Raw genomic sequence first — 20,249 nt, forward strand, 5'->3', positions numbered from 1 at the left:
CTGCAGGCCTGTAACCAGAGTCTCGATTTGAGGCCACGTCACTGGGCTACTGAGAGAGAGGACAGGCATTAGTTTGAATATGGACCCTTCATAGTCATACAATTTCTCCAGGTAAGTAATGCAACGTGTCAGTGTTGCAGCAGCCTCTTCTCTGAACTTCTTTGTGTCCGCTGAGGAGAGATTCCCCAGAATTACCTCTGCAGATCTTCTGTAGAACTGGTCTCGTATTCTCTGTTTGAGTTTGGAGCGAAGGTCTTCCATGAGTGGATGTAGCTCTGTGCAGTTTGCCTCGTTGCGTTCCAGGTGTTTGACAGAGCTGTGAAAGATGACCATCAGGTTGTTTAGAAAATACACATAACACAGCGGAAGAGACTCTGGTTCCTCGGCGGAGAAAGCATCCCACACTGTTCTGTTGCATTGGTCTTCTCCTTCAGACACGAAGTATGCACGTAAAGCTGGCCAGCTGTGATGGACGCGCTCGACTGCTGGCAGAAGTGATAACCACCTTGTGGGTACATGTCTTAATACATCACGGTACGCCATTTCAACAAACTCAAAAAAGGAGGCAAGATTTTCTGCGTTTTTTTGCTGAGGAAGAAAACTCACTGTATATTTTCAGTACAAGTGTTTCCACATCGAAGCTCATTACTTTCTTTGCGTTTTTTAGTCAATTGTGAATAATGTGGCACTTGCATCCACATTGGATGAGCCCTGCATTCTTCTCTTTGAGTTTTTGGTAGATGGAGTTATGTTTTCCGAAGTTCACAGACACATTGTCAGCCACATAACCAGAAACATTGTCTGTACTGAGCCTATTCTCGTTCAGAATACCAGTAATGCGTGTCGCAGTTGCCGCACTGCTCTTGTTGCCGTCTTTGTAAAAGTCCAACAAGGTGTGTTTTATTCCCTCTGTTGCTGAAAAATATCTCACTACCAAGGGGAAGAATTTATTGAAAAGAAATTTGCCGTCTCTAAATCCTTCAGCAACAGCTCCTGCGATTTGGGAGCTAAAACACCCTCTATGAGGCTACTGGCCTTGATCCTACCGCACGAGATTTTCTGAGCGATGTCAGAATCGGGAAGGATTTTTGGTAGCATCTTGTTCCCGCAGTCCAGGCTAGCTAGCATAGCTTAGATGGTGCAAAACCGAATGATACACCTGTCCTACCTCGGCGGTGATTATGAGATCTTCTTGAGATGAGTCCCTTTTCGCAAAAAAATAAGTTATTTGAGGCGTTCTGCTCTGTTGTTTCTCAACATCTTTATGCTTCTGGCTCTCAGCATAAGTAACCTGTCCTCGTTTTCCCTCATATTTTACAGAGAAACTATGGCGGCACAGCGTGCCTTCAGCGGTAATGTCATCAACTTTTCGTACCCAGTTTTTGAAACCCTCTTCCTCGCACCACTTGTCTTGATAATGGCAAAGATATTTCTTTTTCTGTGGTTCTGCCATGTCGATCGCGGTTCGGGTTAATGTTAATTGCAACTATAAAATGCTCTCTGTAGAGAGAATACTAGCTAACGTTAGCTGTAGACTAGCAACGACATGAACGTCATCAGCTAGCAAGTTTGGCAGCGTCACCCGGCGCCCTCGCGTACATGCTTGCACACGATTGGTTTAAGTGTTTCAATATCACAGCACCAGTCTTCATAATAAGAGTCCCGCTCAGTAAACCCATTGATATCAATTTTAACACATTTTTTAAATTTCAGATGGTTAAAAAATCTCCCGGATTGGATTTACTGCTGTCCGGGGGACTGGGGCCAATTCCGGGAGACTCCCGGCCAATCCGGGAGGGTTGGCAACCCTGGTTATCTCCTCTGGGAATTTGAGCTGCTTCTTAAGATCTGTCCACATCTCCCAGTCGCTTGCCGTGGCCAAGACCCCTTTGCTCCTCATCGCTGCTGCTGTACTCTCCCCTGACCTGAGGAAGTGGATAAAACGAAAGCCATTAGAAAGTTGCTTTGACCTCTTCCTTGCCTGCTCCACACCAGCAGTCAACTGTGTTAGAATCTGGTCGAGTTGCCCATCCGCCAGACTTGACCAACATGTGGAGAGGACATGCTTAAGGTTGGCTGGCTTTCCACAGAGTTTGCAGCTGGGGCTCTCTGCCAACCCCCATGTGTGGAGGTTGATGGAGAAGGCAGGACATCATATACGGAACACAACAGAAATTTGATCCGGTGTCCTTCCATGTTCCAGATGTCATGCCAGGTCATTGCCCTCTTTCACACGCTCTCCCATCTTGTCCAGCTGCCCTGCTTGGTCATGGCTAAAACCTTGACATGTCAGCTTTCCTCCTCTGCCTTGAAGACCTTCCTCTGCACCATGCCACACTGCTCTTTTAGGTTAGTCTTGTTCCAGCTTGCGCTGGTGGAGCAGCCCAGACCCAGCCTGCCCTGGGCTACTGATCCAGTGATGTCGGCATGATGCAGGTGATCTTCCGCCTCCCTCATTGCTCTGCTTGCTGATAACTTGTGGCTTGTTCTGACTTCAGTGCCTGTCTAGTGTACTCTTGCATCTTTGCTGTCACACAGCATCATGGCCTGGTGTGTTTTTGTTAATTTGTACTCCTTTACTACAGATGTTACTTTCAGCTGCAGTTTGCTGCCTGTGCTGTGCAGGCCGATAGAGCAGAAGCTTCCCGGGACACCCAGCCAGCTCCTCAGGTAGGTGTTCACCTTCCTCTCCAGCTCCTCAACAGTGGAGATTGATACTTCATAAACGAACAGTGGATTTAGTGGTCTGGGAAGCATCCCATGTTGGTATCTACGCCTTATACTTACTGGGTAGCCAATCTTCTCGAGAGATGTCATCCAGGTTTCTGCTTGAATGAGCATCTCCTTCACACTGCCTGTCACTGAGGGCCGCCCTGTACCATTTCCCCAGGCTCTTCACTGGTTTATGAATGAATGCCTATATGTTAGCCAGCCAGCTAGCTAGCTAGCTAGCTACAATTGGTTCATGTGATAGCATAATATAAGGCAATATTGTATGACATGATGCAAACGTGACAAGCTGCACATTGTTCCGAAGCATAAATGGAGCTTTTTATCCACAGAGAATCCCACTGGTTATACCATTTGTCTTCAAAAGACTCACCCAGAGCCCTCACGGAGTGTCAACAATACCAAATTTGGATATTACAGTGTCATATGACAGGGGGCATAGGGTATCGCTTTACGTAATTTTTTTTTTTTTACAGCTCTGGGCCACCCCATCTGTGTCCCATGGAGGCTGGCCCATCAGAAAGTAATACAATTTTCTATGATATGGTTATTTAATTTGTTCTGATTTAAGCATGGGCTGCTTGTATTTATGCAGCCACAACAGCAAAAATAAAACAATCATTATTTGTATTTTTCCTCCAGAAGGGCAGGTTAGCCCCAAAGAGGGCTGTTACTCGGGCATCTTTAGCCCAGCCTTGCGCATGTCCTTGCTACCTACCCACCCCACCCCTAATTTCAATCTGAGCTTATGAGATATAGCCACTGCCAGTGCATCCAAATAGGTGAACATGTGCATATGTTTTACTTGAACATTGTGGGGGCACATTAACTGGGGCTCTGGGAGTCCTCCCTCAGGGAATTTTGAGCATTTAACACTTCATTTCCTGCATTATGGTGAATTTTTATGGACCAATTTGTGCCTTTTCTGCATCAAGTTATTGTGGAAATGTTTTCATTTATGTAAAGGAAAACACAAAATGCGGGCACAGAATCAGAATCATCTTTATTTGGCCACATATGTTTACACATACATGGAATTTGACTCCAGTTTAGTGGCTCTCGATGTACTTACATAGAATAACAACACAACAATCTTCAAGAATATATACAAGGAATGACTATGTACAGGTGAAACAGGAGGGCAGTAGTGCAAATGTGCAGAGTTCAGAAATGCTGAATTAAATATGTTAGCAGGTTATGTTATACATGAGGTAGGTGGACATGACAAAATATCCATGTATACGTACAATATACAGTGTACAATGACAATGTTAAGTGTTCATCAGAGGGACAGCCTGCCGAAAGCAACCGTTCTTGTGTCTGGTTATTTTTGCCGTACAGTGCTCTGTAGCGGTCTACCGGGGGGGAGGAGTTGGAACAGGTTGTGACCAGGGTGTGATGGGTCTGCAGTGATGTTGCCTGCCCATTTCCTGACTCTGGAGATGTATAAGTCCTGAATGGAGGGCAGGTTGGCACCAATGATTTTCTCTGCAGTCCTGACTGTCCATTGTAGTCTGTTCCTGTCCTGTTTGGTGACAATTCAAAAGATGATGAAATATAATGCAGTAAGGCTCTCAGGCATTCTGTATTGCTTACACCAAAATGGGATTCATTTTATTTTTGTAAAAAAAGCAATTGCAATTGAAAATTACTTTTTTTATTCTGAGTTAATCCACTGTGGACATGTATGCCCTTTTCCGTTTATATCATCCCCAGGCCTGGAAAACACTTTTTAAAATGTCAAGCTGTTTCCATGACCATGGGAGTCCTGACTATAGTATATTAACTCTTACCTGTTTGTCTGCCTCTGCCTCTCTCTCTCTCTCTCTCTCTCTCTCTCTCTCTCTCTCTCTCTCTCTCTCTCTCTCTCTCTCTCTCTCTCTCTCTCTCTCTCTCTCTCTCTCTCTCTCTGCCTCAGTGACTGTTATTTCCTGCATGAAGTTCACATTATAGCAAGATTTAAACTGCCATTATTCATATGGTTATTTTATCCCTGAGTAGTTTGATACAACTCATGCACAAATCAAATGAGAGAGAATTTTGTTAATTGCTTCACTCACTTCAACTGCACTCTCCCTGCCTCCTGTGATATCCTGAAAGTAGAAATTACGAGCTACCCAACAAATAACTACAATTAGGTGACTATTTTTTCATCACTGTTTGCGGTCAGACTGAATTGAATAAGTGCATTCCATAGTTGTAGACCTAACTCACTTTCCTTAATAGTCTAAAAACGTTTTCTAATCTCAGATTTCACCAAAAGGCCTCACGGTCATGTTGAAAACATCTATTATTTAACACTGTCATATGAATTTATAATATGCAAATAAGTTTCAATTGATGAAATTTAAATTCAGATGTCCCACGCTGTCAACAAATCGCATGTTTTGCCGTTTTGTATGTCGTACATGTTTGTATGTTTGTATGCCGTGCATGTTTTGTAATCCAGCATTAGTTGCACAGCAGCTAATGCTGGATTAGCTTGTCTGCTGCTGTGGTAGCCAGCTACCAAGCATTTATGGGCAGGCAACATGACCTTAAGATTCATTAGCAAACTAGCAAACAACACGTGTAAAAGTAAACTCAAAAAGCCTGACCTAGTGGCTCACAACTTTCTTAGTTTTTAGACTTTTTGAGAAAAAAGTCCTCCTCCTCCTCCTTTTCTCTCCTGGCTCCTCCATGGTTATCAACCTGTTTGCGTACACACAGCGCCAGAGGAGAGGTGGCGATGCTTTGCCGCTGCTCACTGAGATCACAACACTCGTGTGTGTGTGTGTGTGTGGGGGGGGGGGTCAGGATAATTATGTTTGCCACAAAAGATTCAGTGGTTGTCTGAGCTCATAATCCATATTCATAATCTATGAGTTAAAAAAGACCCAGTGCTGAAGAATAAAGACCCGCCCCTGTCGGAGGCATTGTTGCATCTATGAGTAACGTTATAGCGGTTTTGTAAAATAAAAGTCCTCTCCTTCTTTCATCATTTTATTGGGAGGGGCAATTGCAGGTGTTCTAAATATTGAGAGGAGGGGGTATAGCCCACGCCTCTCCCCCTCCCCCGAAATCTACGCCCATGTAGGCGAACAAGAAAATTGCCTAGGGCAACACTTTGGCAAGGGTGGCGAAATGTGGGCCAACTGTTCATGAGCAAAATCGTGGCGTAACCAATAGCAGCAACTGCAGGCTTGCTAGGCTACGTGTTCTGTAAGCACAATGAATTGCTGAGGAATGTGTCGATCACGATGCACCTGCAGCTGCCTCCCTCCCCTGCCTCCTGCCCTAGTGCTCATGAGCCAATGGTAGCCTGGTCTACTGTACTGACACCAATTTCAGTTGTGTTTGAGAAAAGAAATATGCAGTGTGAGGAATGCAGTCAAGACCTTTGCTGCGATGAAGGCCCGCCGTGTACAATTCTGAAAGTTAAGCTTTATTTGCTCTCTAGTCGTTGTTTAAGTTGCTGATGACATGTGCTCGCCTTGCGCACGTTTCATGTGTATTTGTTTGACGCACATGAGAAAGAGGTGTATAGGAGAGATTCACGCTGGTATTATTCAGTTTGAGGAGCTGAAATTGAATTATTTGGAAAATAGCTACATATGTGTTGTTCGTCCGTCACAGCGACGTGGACCATCTAGTCATCCTGTAGGGGTTGATTTCTGTGGGTGCGAAGATGGCTGGTTAGTCCAATCCGCACCCTGAATGTTCTTTGGCAGTGTGGGAATGGGATAGTGGGAGTAGCTGGAGGGTTGCTGGCATGGTCTTCCCTGGCCTGCCTGCGGCTCTCTGCTGCAGCATTCCTGGTGGCCTCACATGTGTTTGCACCATTTCAGACAGCTGCACGCCACTCTCCTCTGTTCAGAACTTTCTGTTCCCATGTGTCGTAGTTGATGGTGAAGGCCTTTAACGAAACCTTCAAGGTGTCTTTGAAGTGCTTTTTGGGACCACCTTGGGAGCGCTTGCCTTGTTTGAGTTCGTCATATGACAGTTTCTTTGGGAGCCGGTGGTCTGGCATGCGAACTACGTGGCCCGCCCAACGAAGCTGTGATTGCATGAGGATGGTGTGTATGCTCGGCAGTCTTGAGCGAGTGAGGACCTCTGTGTCAGGGATCTTGTCATCCCACTTTATGCCAAGAAGTTTTCTGAGGCATGTGGTGTGATTAAGCTATATATGCTGTCATGACTCCGCTGTAAAAAATTTCGAACCAGGTTATTGAAGTTATTATGCGGACCTGCTTAGTGCATTATTTGTATATGGATATTATATTGAAATATGTGATTGTTCATTCTGAACCATTATTGTTACACACTACAATAGACCACCCAGCTAATTAGGTTGCTTTTAAAGGTAACATGGTGTACCGAACTGAACTTAGGTTTGCCAAAGTGAAAGGGGTTGAATACGTTTCCCTTTTATTTCCCTATTACGTTTATTACCAGCTTGTTGTGTGACATAACGGTGGATTTAATCTTCCAGTCACAAGCCGTATATAAAAATATTTCCATTTAAGCCCTGTTAATCGGTGTACTTGTATGAAATGTGCTAAGATTTCAACTGAAGTGGAAAATGTGTGCTGTCAGGAAATAACAAAGGTTACGTAGCTGGTAAAATGTTATGTGCACATACATTTACCAAGAAGACCGTGGTTTGACAGGCTTGGACTATCTTCGCTTGAGCATAACTGCTTTTGGTATTATAAAGATTCTAGTTGATTGCTTATTACTTCAAAAAATGTTGTGTTTGGGGGGATGATGACGTTTATCCTCGGCGGCTGTGAAAATAGCACCACTATTTTGAGCAGATAGGGTTTAAATAAAGGCATGTAATCTGACTACTCAGCTGTATTGTTTTGTGCAAATAACATCTTAGCTCCCTAAATTAGCTTTATTGTACACGCCCATTGTCTGCACTGAAACTGTATTCACAAGCCATGTGGTGTGATTATCCATACAAGACAAACATTTCAGTGATATGTTGCTTACAGTTTGTGCTTCTGACTCCTCAACACGGCTCTCTACAGATGGAACAGCCCTGTTTTTTTTAGCACTAGCCTAGCCGAAAATCTGGCTTCATACTGGTGTCTGTTGAGGAAAGAGTCCTCCGTGAAGTGTCTTGAACAAACAAACATGTTGGCATATGGCTTTTGGCCCCAGAAAAGTATCCAATATTGTTTGGTACAGAGCCATATTAGGGACATGGTGGGGGGGGGGGGGGGGATTAGGGGGTAGCAAGCGTTATCTGTTCCCTCGCAATACCCTTTTCACCGCTCACCAGTGAAGAAGAAGAACCTGACTTCCGGCTGGCTTGCTGGAGGAGCTCGTCGGGTCATTCGCCATCATAATTCAGTCCGTTTTCCTCATACAGCGTTGGGTAAGCGGTGTTCATTTTAACGAGTAATTTATTTGTTTATTTAACCGTTTGTGTGAAGTCGCTTTGGATAAAAGTGTCGGCTAAATGTTAATGTAACTGTACTGTAAGTTTTGCAGCACTGCTTTCGATAGCCGGCTGGAGCCATCAGGTTGGGCGGGAAATCTCCCATCTCTGGCGGGCTCCGTGTTTTGTCACGCCATGTTATCTGAGCAACAACGGGTCTGCTCAATGGCCTCCTCCAGCCATTTTAACTAGTTGTTTGTTTATTTATTTAACTATTTGTTTGAGGTGGCTTTTGGATAAAAGTGTCTGCTAAATGTTAATGTAACTGCACAGTAGGTTTTGCAACATGGCTTTTGATAGTTCTGTTAGCAGTGCTTTGATTTAACACTTGCAAAGTGAAGGTTATGTTCTTTGTTTCTAATCAAGGTAATCTGGAAATATGGAGGCAGATGTAGACCATTTCCTGTGGTCAAGGTAAAAAAGATAAAAGCTCCCTCATGACAGGATGTTGTGTTGTTTTAAAGCCCCTTGAGACTGATTTGTGATACTGGGCTATACAAATAAAATGGACTGGACTGGACTTTGTAACTCTGCAGTCGTTTCACATGCACCTCCCAGCTATATAACACAATAAAGGGAAGCGGAAAACCCAAAAAGCATGGTATGGGCTTTTTAATGTATTAACTGTTATCTAATGAAATGAGTGAATTAGCAGGGGGTTGAACACTTTTGGAGGGCACTTGTATGCATGTCACATTCTCTTTAGGGGCTGAGACCCCCTAAAGGCCCTGGTCCTCTGCATTTTGATCCCACCCTTCCAAGTGATGGCCTGTGGTGCTATCACATACACACACCAGAAGTGTCTGTTTGCTCATTCACTCAGCACTTGTTTAGAAAGCCATTGTGATGAATAGCCGTGCAGATGTGGGGATTTTTTTTTCTGTCTGCTTCAAAGTTTTCCTTAAGGTAGGCAAATGTAATGATGCAGTCATTATGCAAATGACCTCATTAAGTAGAAAATGCACAGCAACAAAGCAGACACTTCCAAACATGTTATCTCGTTTGTAGCATTTATAAGCGCTTATTTGCCCAGCCTCTACTGTTTATCACAGCACAATAATGAAAAATTAATAAAACCACCACAATTAGGTTATTATGCCTGTAACGATTTAAACTCATAAGCACACACGGAAGGACCTCAGGACAAGGGAAAGGATGACAGGAATTACATAAAAAATGCAACTCTTAGACTTTTACGGAATACACAGCAAAGAGAGTAAGGCTCACAACGAGTTTAGCATTCTTGTTATTTTTGCGGAATACGTTCATACTTGGACTCTGTTGTTTTTTGAAAACGTATGACAACACAATTACGAACCCAAAGTGATGCCATTTTGATAGAGACCTACAGCAGCTTATAATCGCTCACACATTACTTTTGTGAGATGAAAACCATGTATCTTCTTTTGGATAGTCTGTATGTAACCCTGGAAGGGATATTTTGGATATAATTCAACATATAAGTCTTTGGTGTGTATACATACATCCATTATCCAAACCGCTTATCCTGCTCTCAGGGTCGCGGGGATGCTGGAGCCTATCCCAGCAGTCATTGGGCGGCAGGCTGGGGAGACACCCTGGGCAGGCCATCACAGTGACATATATATATAATCCAGTGAGTGAGTCAAGTAAATTTTTTTATGAGATAGTACAAGACTGGTGAGTGCTGTAAAAAAGCAGCTGATGAGTGTGCGACGCATGAAACAAACTTGTACTGCTATGTATTAAAAGTTTTTCCCCCTACATCTATAGTGATATTCTGCTCCTCATTAGTTGAGCATTTCTATCAAAACCATTGATGGTTTCTGGGAAAAAAACCCGCTATATATATATAATATACAATTTTTACAGCATCACTTGCTCATAATAACCACATTTTTAAATATACAATTCAAATTGTATTCTAAATCAAATATTTTGAAATTAAATATTTCAGAAAAGATGGGGTTTTTTTCATGGTTGTGGCATAGGGAACATTTTATCATTCAATGCATGCACACTGTTACAAGCATAACGAAATCACCTATATTTTAATCTCTGATGTTGGAAATACAAAGCAAGTCATTCTGATAATCTTCTTTTCTGTTCCTGTGTGTTTATCCTGACACCTCAGCACTCCAGATGTTTATACCTCCACTCATTCTTAATTTCCGGTGCTCTCAGTGTTTACTGATCGCTCTTGTTTCAGCAAAAAAAACAAAACAACAATTCACCTTTTCAGTTTTCATGCCGTTGCTGTTTTTGTCAGCTTGAACATAACCAGTTGTTTGGGGACGTTACCGTCTCACCCAAGCAGAGAAAGAACTGACGGAATTAACCGTGCAGATGGCCAAATTGGTGACAGCACACCCGTGCGGGGTGTGGTAAACAGAGCGGGCAACAGGAAAGTCAATTAAAATTTCGAAAGCACAAAAGTGAGGGCCCTCTGCGGCGCACAGGTAGCATGCTTGGTGGGATGCAGTGTTAATCCCCCTGCGGCGTGTGGCGTTGCGGAGCACATTTCCTCTGGGCTCTCCATCATACTGTGACTCAAGGATGGCTGTCTTTGGAACGCGTCTTCTGCGGAGGAACAGAATGCATGTTTAACTGGGTGGAACCGAGACATAACATATCAAAGAAAAATCATATTTTATGCTTTTGTGTGCTTTCAGCATGTCCACGTCCACGTGCTCCCGAGGAGGGCGGGTGACTTTGAGCGAAATGACAGCATCTACGATGAGGTAAAGTGATTTTTTTTGGCCTTCTTTTTTTTTTTTTTACCGTCCATTGTTAAGAGTTCACAAAGCGTTTTTCTTACACACATGCATGGACCAACCTTCATCTTTTTGTTTTTTTATTTAAAACATTTATTGGGGAAGGGACAATGTACATTAATCAACATTTGAAACAGTGTGAATGTACCCGAGACCATCATGTGACCACCACTGTTTTAGTCTAACTTAACTCATCACGTCAAAGAAGGTTGAATCAGTTCATCTGGATACAACGTTTAGAGACAGATACGTTTCAGCACTCATCTAAGTGACCTTTTCAGTCTAAACTGACTGCAGGTATCCCCACCCTTCTAAACAATACAGTCGCATAACGACCAAAACCAACGACCAGTTTCATATGCAAATATGAGAGTAGCCATTAACTAGAGCATCAATGGGATTTGGAAATGTCTGTGAATGTTTGCAACATTCCCAAATAGGTAATGGTCACACCCATATTTGCATATGAAAGTGGTCGTGGGTTTCAGTCGTTATTCATCAGTCACCATTTTACAATGCCATGATTGCAACAATCACTAATCCTCTGTGTATAGTTCACATGGCTTTTGAAGCTCTAGTTAATGGTTACTCCCATATTTGTATATGAAACTGGCCGTGGGTCTCGGTTGTTATGCACATGTAGTGTTTATAAGGGTGGGGATACCTGCAGTCAGTTTGGACCGAAGAGGTCACTTAGATGAGTGATGAAACGTATCTGTCAGTAAACATTGTATCCAGATGAACTGATACAACTGTCTCTGATCTTCTTACCTGGATTACTGAGCATGCATCAGGACACTTACATCACTCGTTACACCACATTGTGTGTCAGAACAAAATTCCAATCCACGGCACGCTATAGCTGTGTGGAATATTAGAGCTACATCCGGTATCCAAGCACATTACTTCGCCTCAAAACAGTAACAAACCTCATTCACTGCAGACACAAAAGCTTGGTTATGTAACTTGGGAAGAACGACACTTTTCAGCTTTTCTGCGTTCATGCCCAATGCTCATTGTTTCCTCGGTGAATTAACAGCGAAATCTATTCAGTCTAAAGACAAAACACAATGGAAAAAGGGCGGCTCTGGATGACACTCATGTCCTCTTAGGGAGCTGCGTCGTGTTTATCTCGATTGTTTCCAGTGAAAGAATTGCGGTGGAGTGAGATATTCCTTTGACCTTCGAATGTTCACAACTGGTATTGTTCGGCAGTTGTATTGTGAGAGTCCTGTATGTAGTAACGAGAATACAGGAACACATTCTGTTGCTAATGAACCGACTCACCTGTGGTTCCTAATAACTTTAATTAAACATAGGAGAGATGAAGTTGAACAAATATCAGTGGGCTCTACAGCCCCCAGGAGCTAGAATCACCAAACCAATGAACTACAACACTTCAATGAGAAAATAATGAACATGCCTTTCAGGCTGTTTTAAATTTCACTATGACATTTTGAATTTGTAACAAGAGTCTGCAGCAAATGAATATCAATGACCGGTGAGTTTGATATGAATATTCTAATAACCATGTCTAATAAAAACGAACTTCACTAAACTTCCCCAGCGTGCCTGAGGGAAGAAATAGAACGTGGCTTCCCCAGCACAGCCCCGCCAGTGAAATATAAATAGGTTTGTTTTTAATTTGCATGTGATCATGAGGGTTATTGTGAGAGCCGTGGCAGCACCACCATTTGTATTTTCTGTGTCACGCCCGGCAAATGAGAACATTTTTCTTTGAGGTGTTTTGCTGTGTGGTGAGTAATCACCCAGTTTTTTTTCTCCTCGTACCTTAGCACTGTTAAGTGTTTTATAACCCAGACTTAACACATTTATTTGTTCATAAAGACTGTTTAAGAGGCAATAGAACATGTGAAGCACGCTTTCTTTCTTTTTTTTTCTTCTAATGTGAAACTAGTAAGGAAACATAGCCCAGGGCTTCCAGATGCATCCCTGTATACCTACATACATACATATATACATATATTTTTGTTTACTTTAAAAGTAGATGAGTAAATTTGAGTTTATGAGTTCAGAAGAAGGAATCATTGTCTTTGGAATTATAACTTATGATACCTTAACATGTTTTTTGAAGATCCTGTGTAGGAGAATATAGCTTTAGGGCATCCAGGTAGGGTAGCGGTCTATTCCGTTGCCTACCAACATGGCGATTGCCGGTTCGAGTCCCTGTGTTACCTCCGGCTTGGTCAGGCATCCCTACAGACACAATTGGCCGTGCCTGCAGGTGGGAAGCCGGATGTAGATATGTGTCCTGGTCGCTGCTCTAGCGCCTTCTCTGGTTGGTCGGGGCGCCTGTTCAGGGAGAAGGGGGAACTGGGGAAATAGCGTGATCCTCCCACGCGCTACGTCCCCCTGGCGAGACTCCTCATTCTTAGGTGAAAAGAAGCGACTGGCGACTCCACATGTATAGGAGGAGGCATGTGGTAGTCTGCAGCCCTCCCCGGATTGGCAGAGGAGATGGAGCAATGACCAGGATGGCTTGGAAGAGTGGGGTAATTGGCCGGGTACAATAGGGAAGAAAAAGGGAAAATATATATATATATATATGTATGTATGTATGTATGTATGTATGTATGTATAGCTACTGATGTCGATGTCACAGTTGCCATACCACACTTGGGTAACTGTGTACTTGCAGAGGACTGCCATAGAAACTACACTGCTTTGTCACATCTTTGAGTTGCAGACAACACATGACAGTGGAGTCAAATTCAACAGTGTTTAGCAGCGTAAAGAGTAAAGGATGAGACTTGGATGTGTTTTTGTATGTGTCCTTTTTATTTAGATGAGTGATGCAAGGATAATGTTCATAGAGCATCGCCGGTTCCTCGTTCTGACAGTAGTTCTGTGAGAGGCAAAGTCAGCAGTTAAATTCTGCTATTTCTGTCTCTCTCTGGCCCTGTCACACTTTTTTTTCCATCTCGATCTCGCTCTCTTTTCACTGTATTGATATCTATATTACCCTCTGATGTACAAGATGGCATTTTCAATTCTCTTTGCAGTGTCACGTTGCCCAAAAAGAACTGTCACAGCATCTCACTTTTTTCCGCTTTTTTTTTTTGCCTTGTTTTTTTGTGTCTTCCATGTTTCTATGGCACTTTTGTCCTTTGAAGCATGAGCTTGTCAGTTCTGAGAATAGAGGCAGTGTTAAGTGCTCCATTTCAGTCTTTGGATTCTCTCTCAAGGATACTGTTTTTGTACTCTCACTCATTATGCTTGTTTTTCATTGCACCATTGAATTATTTCAGTATTCTGTGGCTGCAGTTTCCTCTGTCTATATCACACAATGTGTAGCAGTTAATTACTCTACAGTAATAAATCATCAGGATAAAAGGCCAACATTTCTGAGGGTGTGCAATTGCTGTACAGCTAAAGTTTATGTTTTAACTTGTCTTTTTTCAGTGATCCGTCAGTTCGTGGCCAAATGACTAATAATTCAGTCGGTAGTTTTAACCATAGCACTGACAACCATCTAATACAACATCATATGAAGCACATTTTAGTCAGGTTTCTAAATAGAGTTAGCATTCCAATTAGAATCAAGGTCTCCCAAAATAAAACTGAAACCATTAACAAACTAGAAGAGTGCACTCAGTAGATTGCAGATCCCCGCCAGACGTATCGCCCTACAGACATGCCCCTTCTCCAGTGTTTGGACTCAGGCGACAGACCAGCTGAGGAGTTAGCACTCAGTTATGGTATAAAACAGGTTTTTCAAAGGTTTTGAGTCACCATGACCATGAGGGGTCCTTGATCATACAGTCATAACTATGCACAAAAATTAGTACGCTGACAGGCCTGGTAGTATGCGAGATTAGCAGCGGACAGTTACACACGCACATCGACAGAAAAACTAGTGCTTTTCCTGCCATTATAAGACTTTCGCGCAGCGCCGAAGTTGACTGAATGGGAAATATAGAAAAAAAAAGTTTTATAATATACAGTGCTCAAGCTGGAAACTACCTAATAAAGACGTTTTGCCTGTCAGTCTGTGGATGTGCAGCGCCCTAGGTGGACCCTTGCATGAATGCCACCAATATGAACTTGCACTTCCCAAAAAGGAAAGGTTTGCTCTTAAGACCATTTTGGTCTAACACCTGTCTTTATTTTCATAGTATAATAAAGCTGGGTTAACCGTTTACACTCGTGTATGCATGACTCACGTCTACGGTTAACATAGATCGGGCAACGACAACAATATGCAACACTTCCTGTTTTGACTGCAACCTACAGGAAGTCGTTCCTTTTTAAATTTCAAATTTTTTGGATCAATGTTCTTTTAATAACTTTTGATCATATCGCCGCCCAATCCGAGTCAGGTGCACGATTGACTTAGATTGGGCTGCGAGAGAGCAGCATTGGTCGAGCGATCTAGAGAGTGAATAAAGAGAGGGAGCAGCAAAAAAAAAATGAAGAGGGAGCAGCAGTGAGAACAAATGGTTTTCGAAGGTTTTGAATCAACACAACAACGGGAGGTTCTTCATCATACAGTCATAACTTCACAAAAAAAAAAAAAAGGCTGATAGGTCCAGTAGTTTGTCAGATTAGCCACGGACACATACACTCACACACAACAGAACACATAATTCCTTCCTGGTTATCCGCCTAGCGGGGATAAAAGACTTCATCCAAGTTTGAAGAGGGGTCATATGCAATGCCCGTCAGGTGAAGGGTTAGAGTAGAACTGACACAGGCGTGATGGGCATTTGTAGCAGAAACTGGCTCAGAGAATGTGGATTGCAGCCTGCCAAAGTTCGAATGAGGTTAATGTTGTACCAGAATTGCAACAAATCACTTATTACTTCAATCCTCATGCATTTCATACTGCCTCTTTCTGCTGATTTTTTACATGGATAAAAGGTAGAATTCAGTTTTTGCCTATTTTCTCTTAAAAACGGCTCCTTTAGTTTTTAACTTTTTTTTCTTTTTTGAGATATTGATCCCCGTAGGGAGATTACGCTCTACATTTAACTCATCCCAGCTGTGTAGCTAATAGCAGTGGGCAGCCGCCATGCAGCGCCCACTGCTGTTCACTACAGTTCATCTTGCCATGCCTCGGTCAGGGACACAGACAGGAGTATTAACCCTAACATGCATGTCTTTTTTTTTTGCCCATTTTTCTCCCCAATTGTACTTGGCCAATTACCCCGCACTCTTTTGAGCTGTCCCGGTCGCTGCTCCACCTCCTCTGCCGATCCGGGGAGGGCTGCAGACTACCACACGCCTCCTCCGATACATGTGAAGTCGCCAGCCGCTTCTTTTCACCTAACAGTGAGGAGTTTCGCCAAGGGGACGTAGTGCGTGGGAGGATCATGCTGTCCCCCCCCCCCCCGAACAGGCGCCCCGACCAACCAGAGGAGGTGCTAGTGCAGCGACCAGGACACATACCAACATCCGGCTTCCCGCCCGCAGTCACAACCAATTCTGTCTGTAGGGACACCAATATGCAAATGTGAATTCGCGCTGCCATCTTCCGACACGACACTGGGTGAGGCTGCTGCAAATGCGAATTCGTGCAGCCATCTTCCCACACCAGGAGGCCCCCCTTTTTGAGAAACATGCAGATAATCTGCACCTGCTCCTGGCCATTCCGCGTCCGGAAAAAAAAGCTGCCACTTTTTGCAGTAACACCGTCCCACTTGCTGTGTGAACACAGTGTGTGTGTTCTTCAGACAACAATCAGCTGACTGTGAAATAATAACGTTAACAGACATCAGGCGGTGCTACCTGAGTGAGTCTAGTACTGCTAACTTTGATAACACTAACTTGGACTAACACGAGTTAGGTAGCAGTCTAGTTTGCTGACTTTTATTTCCAGTTTGTCTGATCCATCAATGTTAGAGTCAGGACATTCAACCCTATGGCCCAAGAAGGCACTGCAGGGGTGGAAATTAACTTTTTTGTCCACCTGCCACTGTGGCTGGTGGATTCCAAAATCTACCAGCCACTCAATTTTTTTACCAGCCACTTTCTTGTTTTAACCGGCAGTGTGTAACTGCATGTGAAAAATAATAAAACAAGATCTACAATATTCAAGCAATAGGCTATTTTAAATATTTAAACTCTTAAAATACTATTTTCAAAATCTAGTTTACTCTTCTATGGTTTTCAAAATTGTGTACACTACCTTTAAAACATTTAACATATTTGTCAAAAAATAACCAGTGTATCAGTGCCACCAAAATTCCCTTTTTTATTACATAAACCAAGACTTTAACAAGTAGAAGGAATTGTGTCAGTATGGGTCTTAATTCAACACTTAATCTAATGTTAGTAAATGACGATTTACTTGCTAACTACACGTAACGTTAGCTAGCTAATGACATTACGTGACAGCTATATTCTGACCTTAATTCAACACTTAATCTAACGTTAGTGAATAGATTTTTAAAAAATTACGATTTACTTGCATTGCCACACGTAATCTGTAAATGGCCTTCCTTTTTTCGCAATTGCTTGGGCATTTCTACACAGTAGGCTCATCTTCTCCAACTGGGACGTGTTCATGGCAGCGGTATCCTGTGGGGTCGATTTCCCCTGTACTATCTTTATTACATGGATGTGGCATTTGGATGATTCATGGTCTTTTATGGCTTCCAATTTTAGGTTTTTAGTCCCAATAATGAAACTGTTAGCTTTCTTGTTGGCATCCGAAGTGTGTTGACGACATACCCAACAGAACATTGTCTGGCTTGTCTCCTCGTAAACTAACCAATCACGGGACTCTCTGTCTCCGTTGTCAGTTATTCTCCACTTCTCATTAAAAAACGTTTTCGTTTCGTCTTCGCCTCTTTAACCCGTGTTTCCTCCTGGGATGTTTTCTCTGCAGACCTCTTAACCCCTGCGATGTAACGCCACATTGTGTTTTCTGGCTCTCTCCTCGTCCTCGAAAGTGTCTGTGTGAATTAGCAGACTCGCAAGACAAGCGTCCCTATACTCTGCCTCTGATTGGCTAACCAACGATGGCAACAAGTACTAGCCAATCAGAGGCAGAGTAGGGTGGGTCATAGGGGGGAAAATAAGGCAGATTTGCGATTCAGTATGTCACAAATTGCTACTTTTCTTTACCCGCCATTGTGGCTGGTAGGTTGAGCAAATTCACCCGCCAATACGCAAATCCACCCGCATTTGGCGTGTAGCGGGTGCTAATTTCCATCCCTGAGGCACTGCAACCCTGACTCCCCATTCCCATCCTCTAGTGACGAGTCACATAACTGATTAGTAAAGCATCGTGTACCTGGCTCACACACACACACACACACAAATGCTGGCGAGAAATAGCGGAGGCACTTAACCTGGTGAGTAGCTGGTTAAGCTATGCTAGGTTAGCATTCCCCAGTAGCACTAGCCGCAACAGCGTCCACAGTTGTTTTTGCTTCTTTCTTTTTCATTTCAGGACAGAAGACCGCCAGCATCACACATAGCATTTCTGCATGACTGACAATTTCTTGACCCTCCTCCTCGACAACCAATGAACTCACACAAGATCGTAAAAGTCAGCATATGATGATTGGTCGGAGTCATACTTGTAGCGTTGCCAGTCTCCTGGCTGAGACACGGCAAGAATTTTATGGCACTAATCTGACATGGTGACCATCGTGAAAGACAAAAATATCATGTAGCCTGATCTCATTTTAAGAGGCTCCAGAGTATAGTTAGCAAGAACAAAAGACTTAAGAGCGAGAGTTTCAGAGTAAGAGAGTTCAATGTAAGACATTTCAGAATAAGAGGGAGTGAGATGAAAGCACAGGTATTATTTGTGTCTGGCACTCTGATCTTCACATGTGCACAGTCCAAAACATGGAAATCCGATATCAAGATTCAAAGTCTTGCTTGGCTGTTTGTTTTTGCATGTCTGACTGATGCAATTCATTCTTTGGTGCCTTCTTTGCTCAGTGCCATTTAAGAATTGCATTAGACAGCAGGAGAGATAGTCCTAAAATATTACTACCATATCCTTGGACACATTGTCTGACAGATACAGCAGCTGTCGTCAGGACTGGAGGGGCACATATTACCTTGAGCAATACAGGAGGCAAGACAACTGTGCAATCTGGCACTGCAAATCACCATTCAAACTTGGCACAGCTCAGTGGTTGAGGCCACATCCAAGAGGAGATGCTGGATTCACTGGGCATCTGTTAAATTTAGTAGATTAAAAAAATAAAGATTGGACCCCTTCATGTACCCTCATAGTTCTCTTTTTGATGGTCATGTTTATCATTCAGTCAAGATGTATAGACAGTTGAAATCATTACATCGTCTCAATTGAATCCTTGTAAGTTTTTGTGATTTAACGAATCATATCAAATTTGAAATTTTTTAGTGTTTGAGTTGGGATGAGGGTTGGAATAAATGGATAGGAGCATGCATGTAAAACCTGATCAGCCACCTTTGCTATTAAAGGAATATGAAATTCAAAGTAAAAATACAGTTAGGAAGATAAATTGTAATGTAAATTAACAATTCATGTAAATAATTGAAAATAAGGATCTCATACAGCTAAGATATTCTTCTATGAACGTTTTTAAGTGGAAGCCCTTCATCATGGATGATTTCATAAATGCCTCTATTAAAGGAAAACTTCACCGCTTTTCAACCTGAATCCAATCGTACTAATGTAAGGAGGACATTTGAAATGCTGCCATAAAAATCCCCACTACCTTCTTTGTCTTAAAATCTCACCCCACCACTTCTGGAAGTTGGAAATCGATGATGTAATATACTTCATCCAGCGGCCAGCAGAAATATTTTTCAGACTGGAGGCTGTATTTCCTCAATTTTAGCGGACCCACCCTGTCGGAGGGCAGTTGGTGAGAATTGCATCTCTAAGATCCGGCAACAGAAATGCCTGTAAGCTAGCAAGAGAAACTAACTTAATTCAAAGACAATGGCTGATAGGGAATCAGTGGATATGGATGAAAACAACTTTCATGAGGTGATGCTGGAATCAAATATTCGAGTTACTTACTCGAGCCTGAATATGGTGCAGAGGAAATAAACCGTGGAGACGAAGAGGAGGCCACAGCCACTGTGGCAGCTGCATCCCAGAGAAGAGCCCCGCCAGCCGCTGAAGATGACCAGAACAGTTTTGTGCAAGGGGTAGGTGACTGGTGGTGTCTGTGCGGGAGTTTTTTGCTGATGGACACAGAAATGGAAAAACTTAGTTGTCACGAATTCCACCGTGCACAGTTTGTTTTGGATGAGCCGGCAGATACCACAAAGGAAGCAATACCAATTTGTGTAGCAGCTCATGGGAGCTCTGGACCTCATATGGAGAAGGTTGTGCTGCAAATGTATTTCAGAATTCCCAGAAG

The 20,249-nt window shown here is 42.9% G+C and overlaps 1 protein-coding gene across 1 annotated transcript in view; it reads left to right on the plus strand.

Moving 5' to 3' along the window:
- The window catches only part of fhit (fragile histidine triad diadenosine triphosphatase), a 473,490-nt gene that overhangs the window by 376,653 nt on the left and 76,588 nt on the right, over positions 1-20,249 (plus strand). Inside the window, exon 6 of the mRNA XM_056274400.1 lies at positions 10,810-10,878. Coding sequence (XP_056130375.1) covers positions 10,810-10,878 — 69 coding nt within the window. The remainder of the gene's footprint in view (positions 1-10,809; positions 10,879-20,249) is intronic.

Source organism: Lampris incognitus, chromosome 2 (genome assembly GCF_029633865.1).
Source record: "Lampris incognitus isolate fLamInc1 chromosome 2, fLamInc1.hap2, whole genome shotgun sequence".
NCBI lineage: Eukaryota > Metazoa > Chordata > Actinopteri > Lampriformes > Lampridae > Lampris > Lampris incognitus.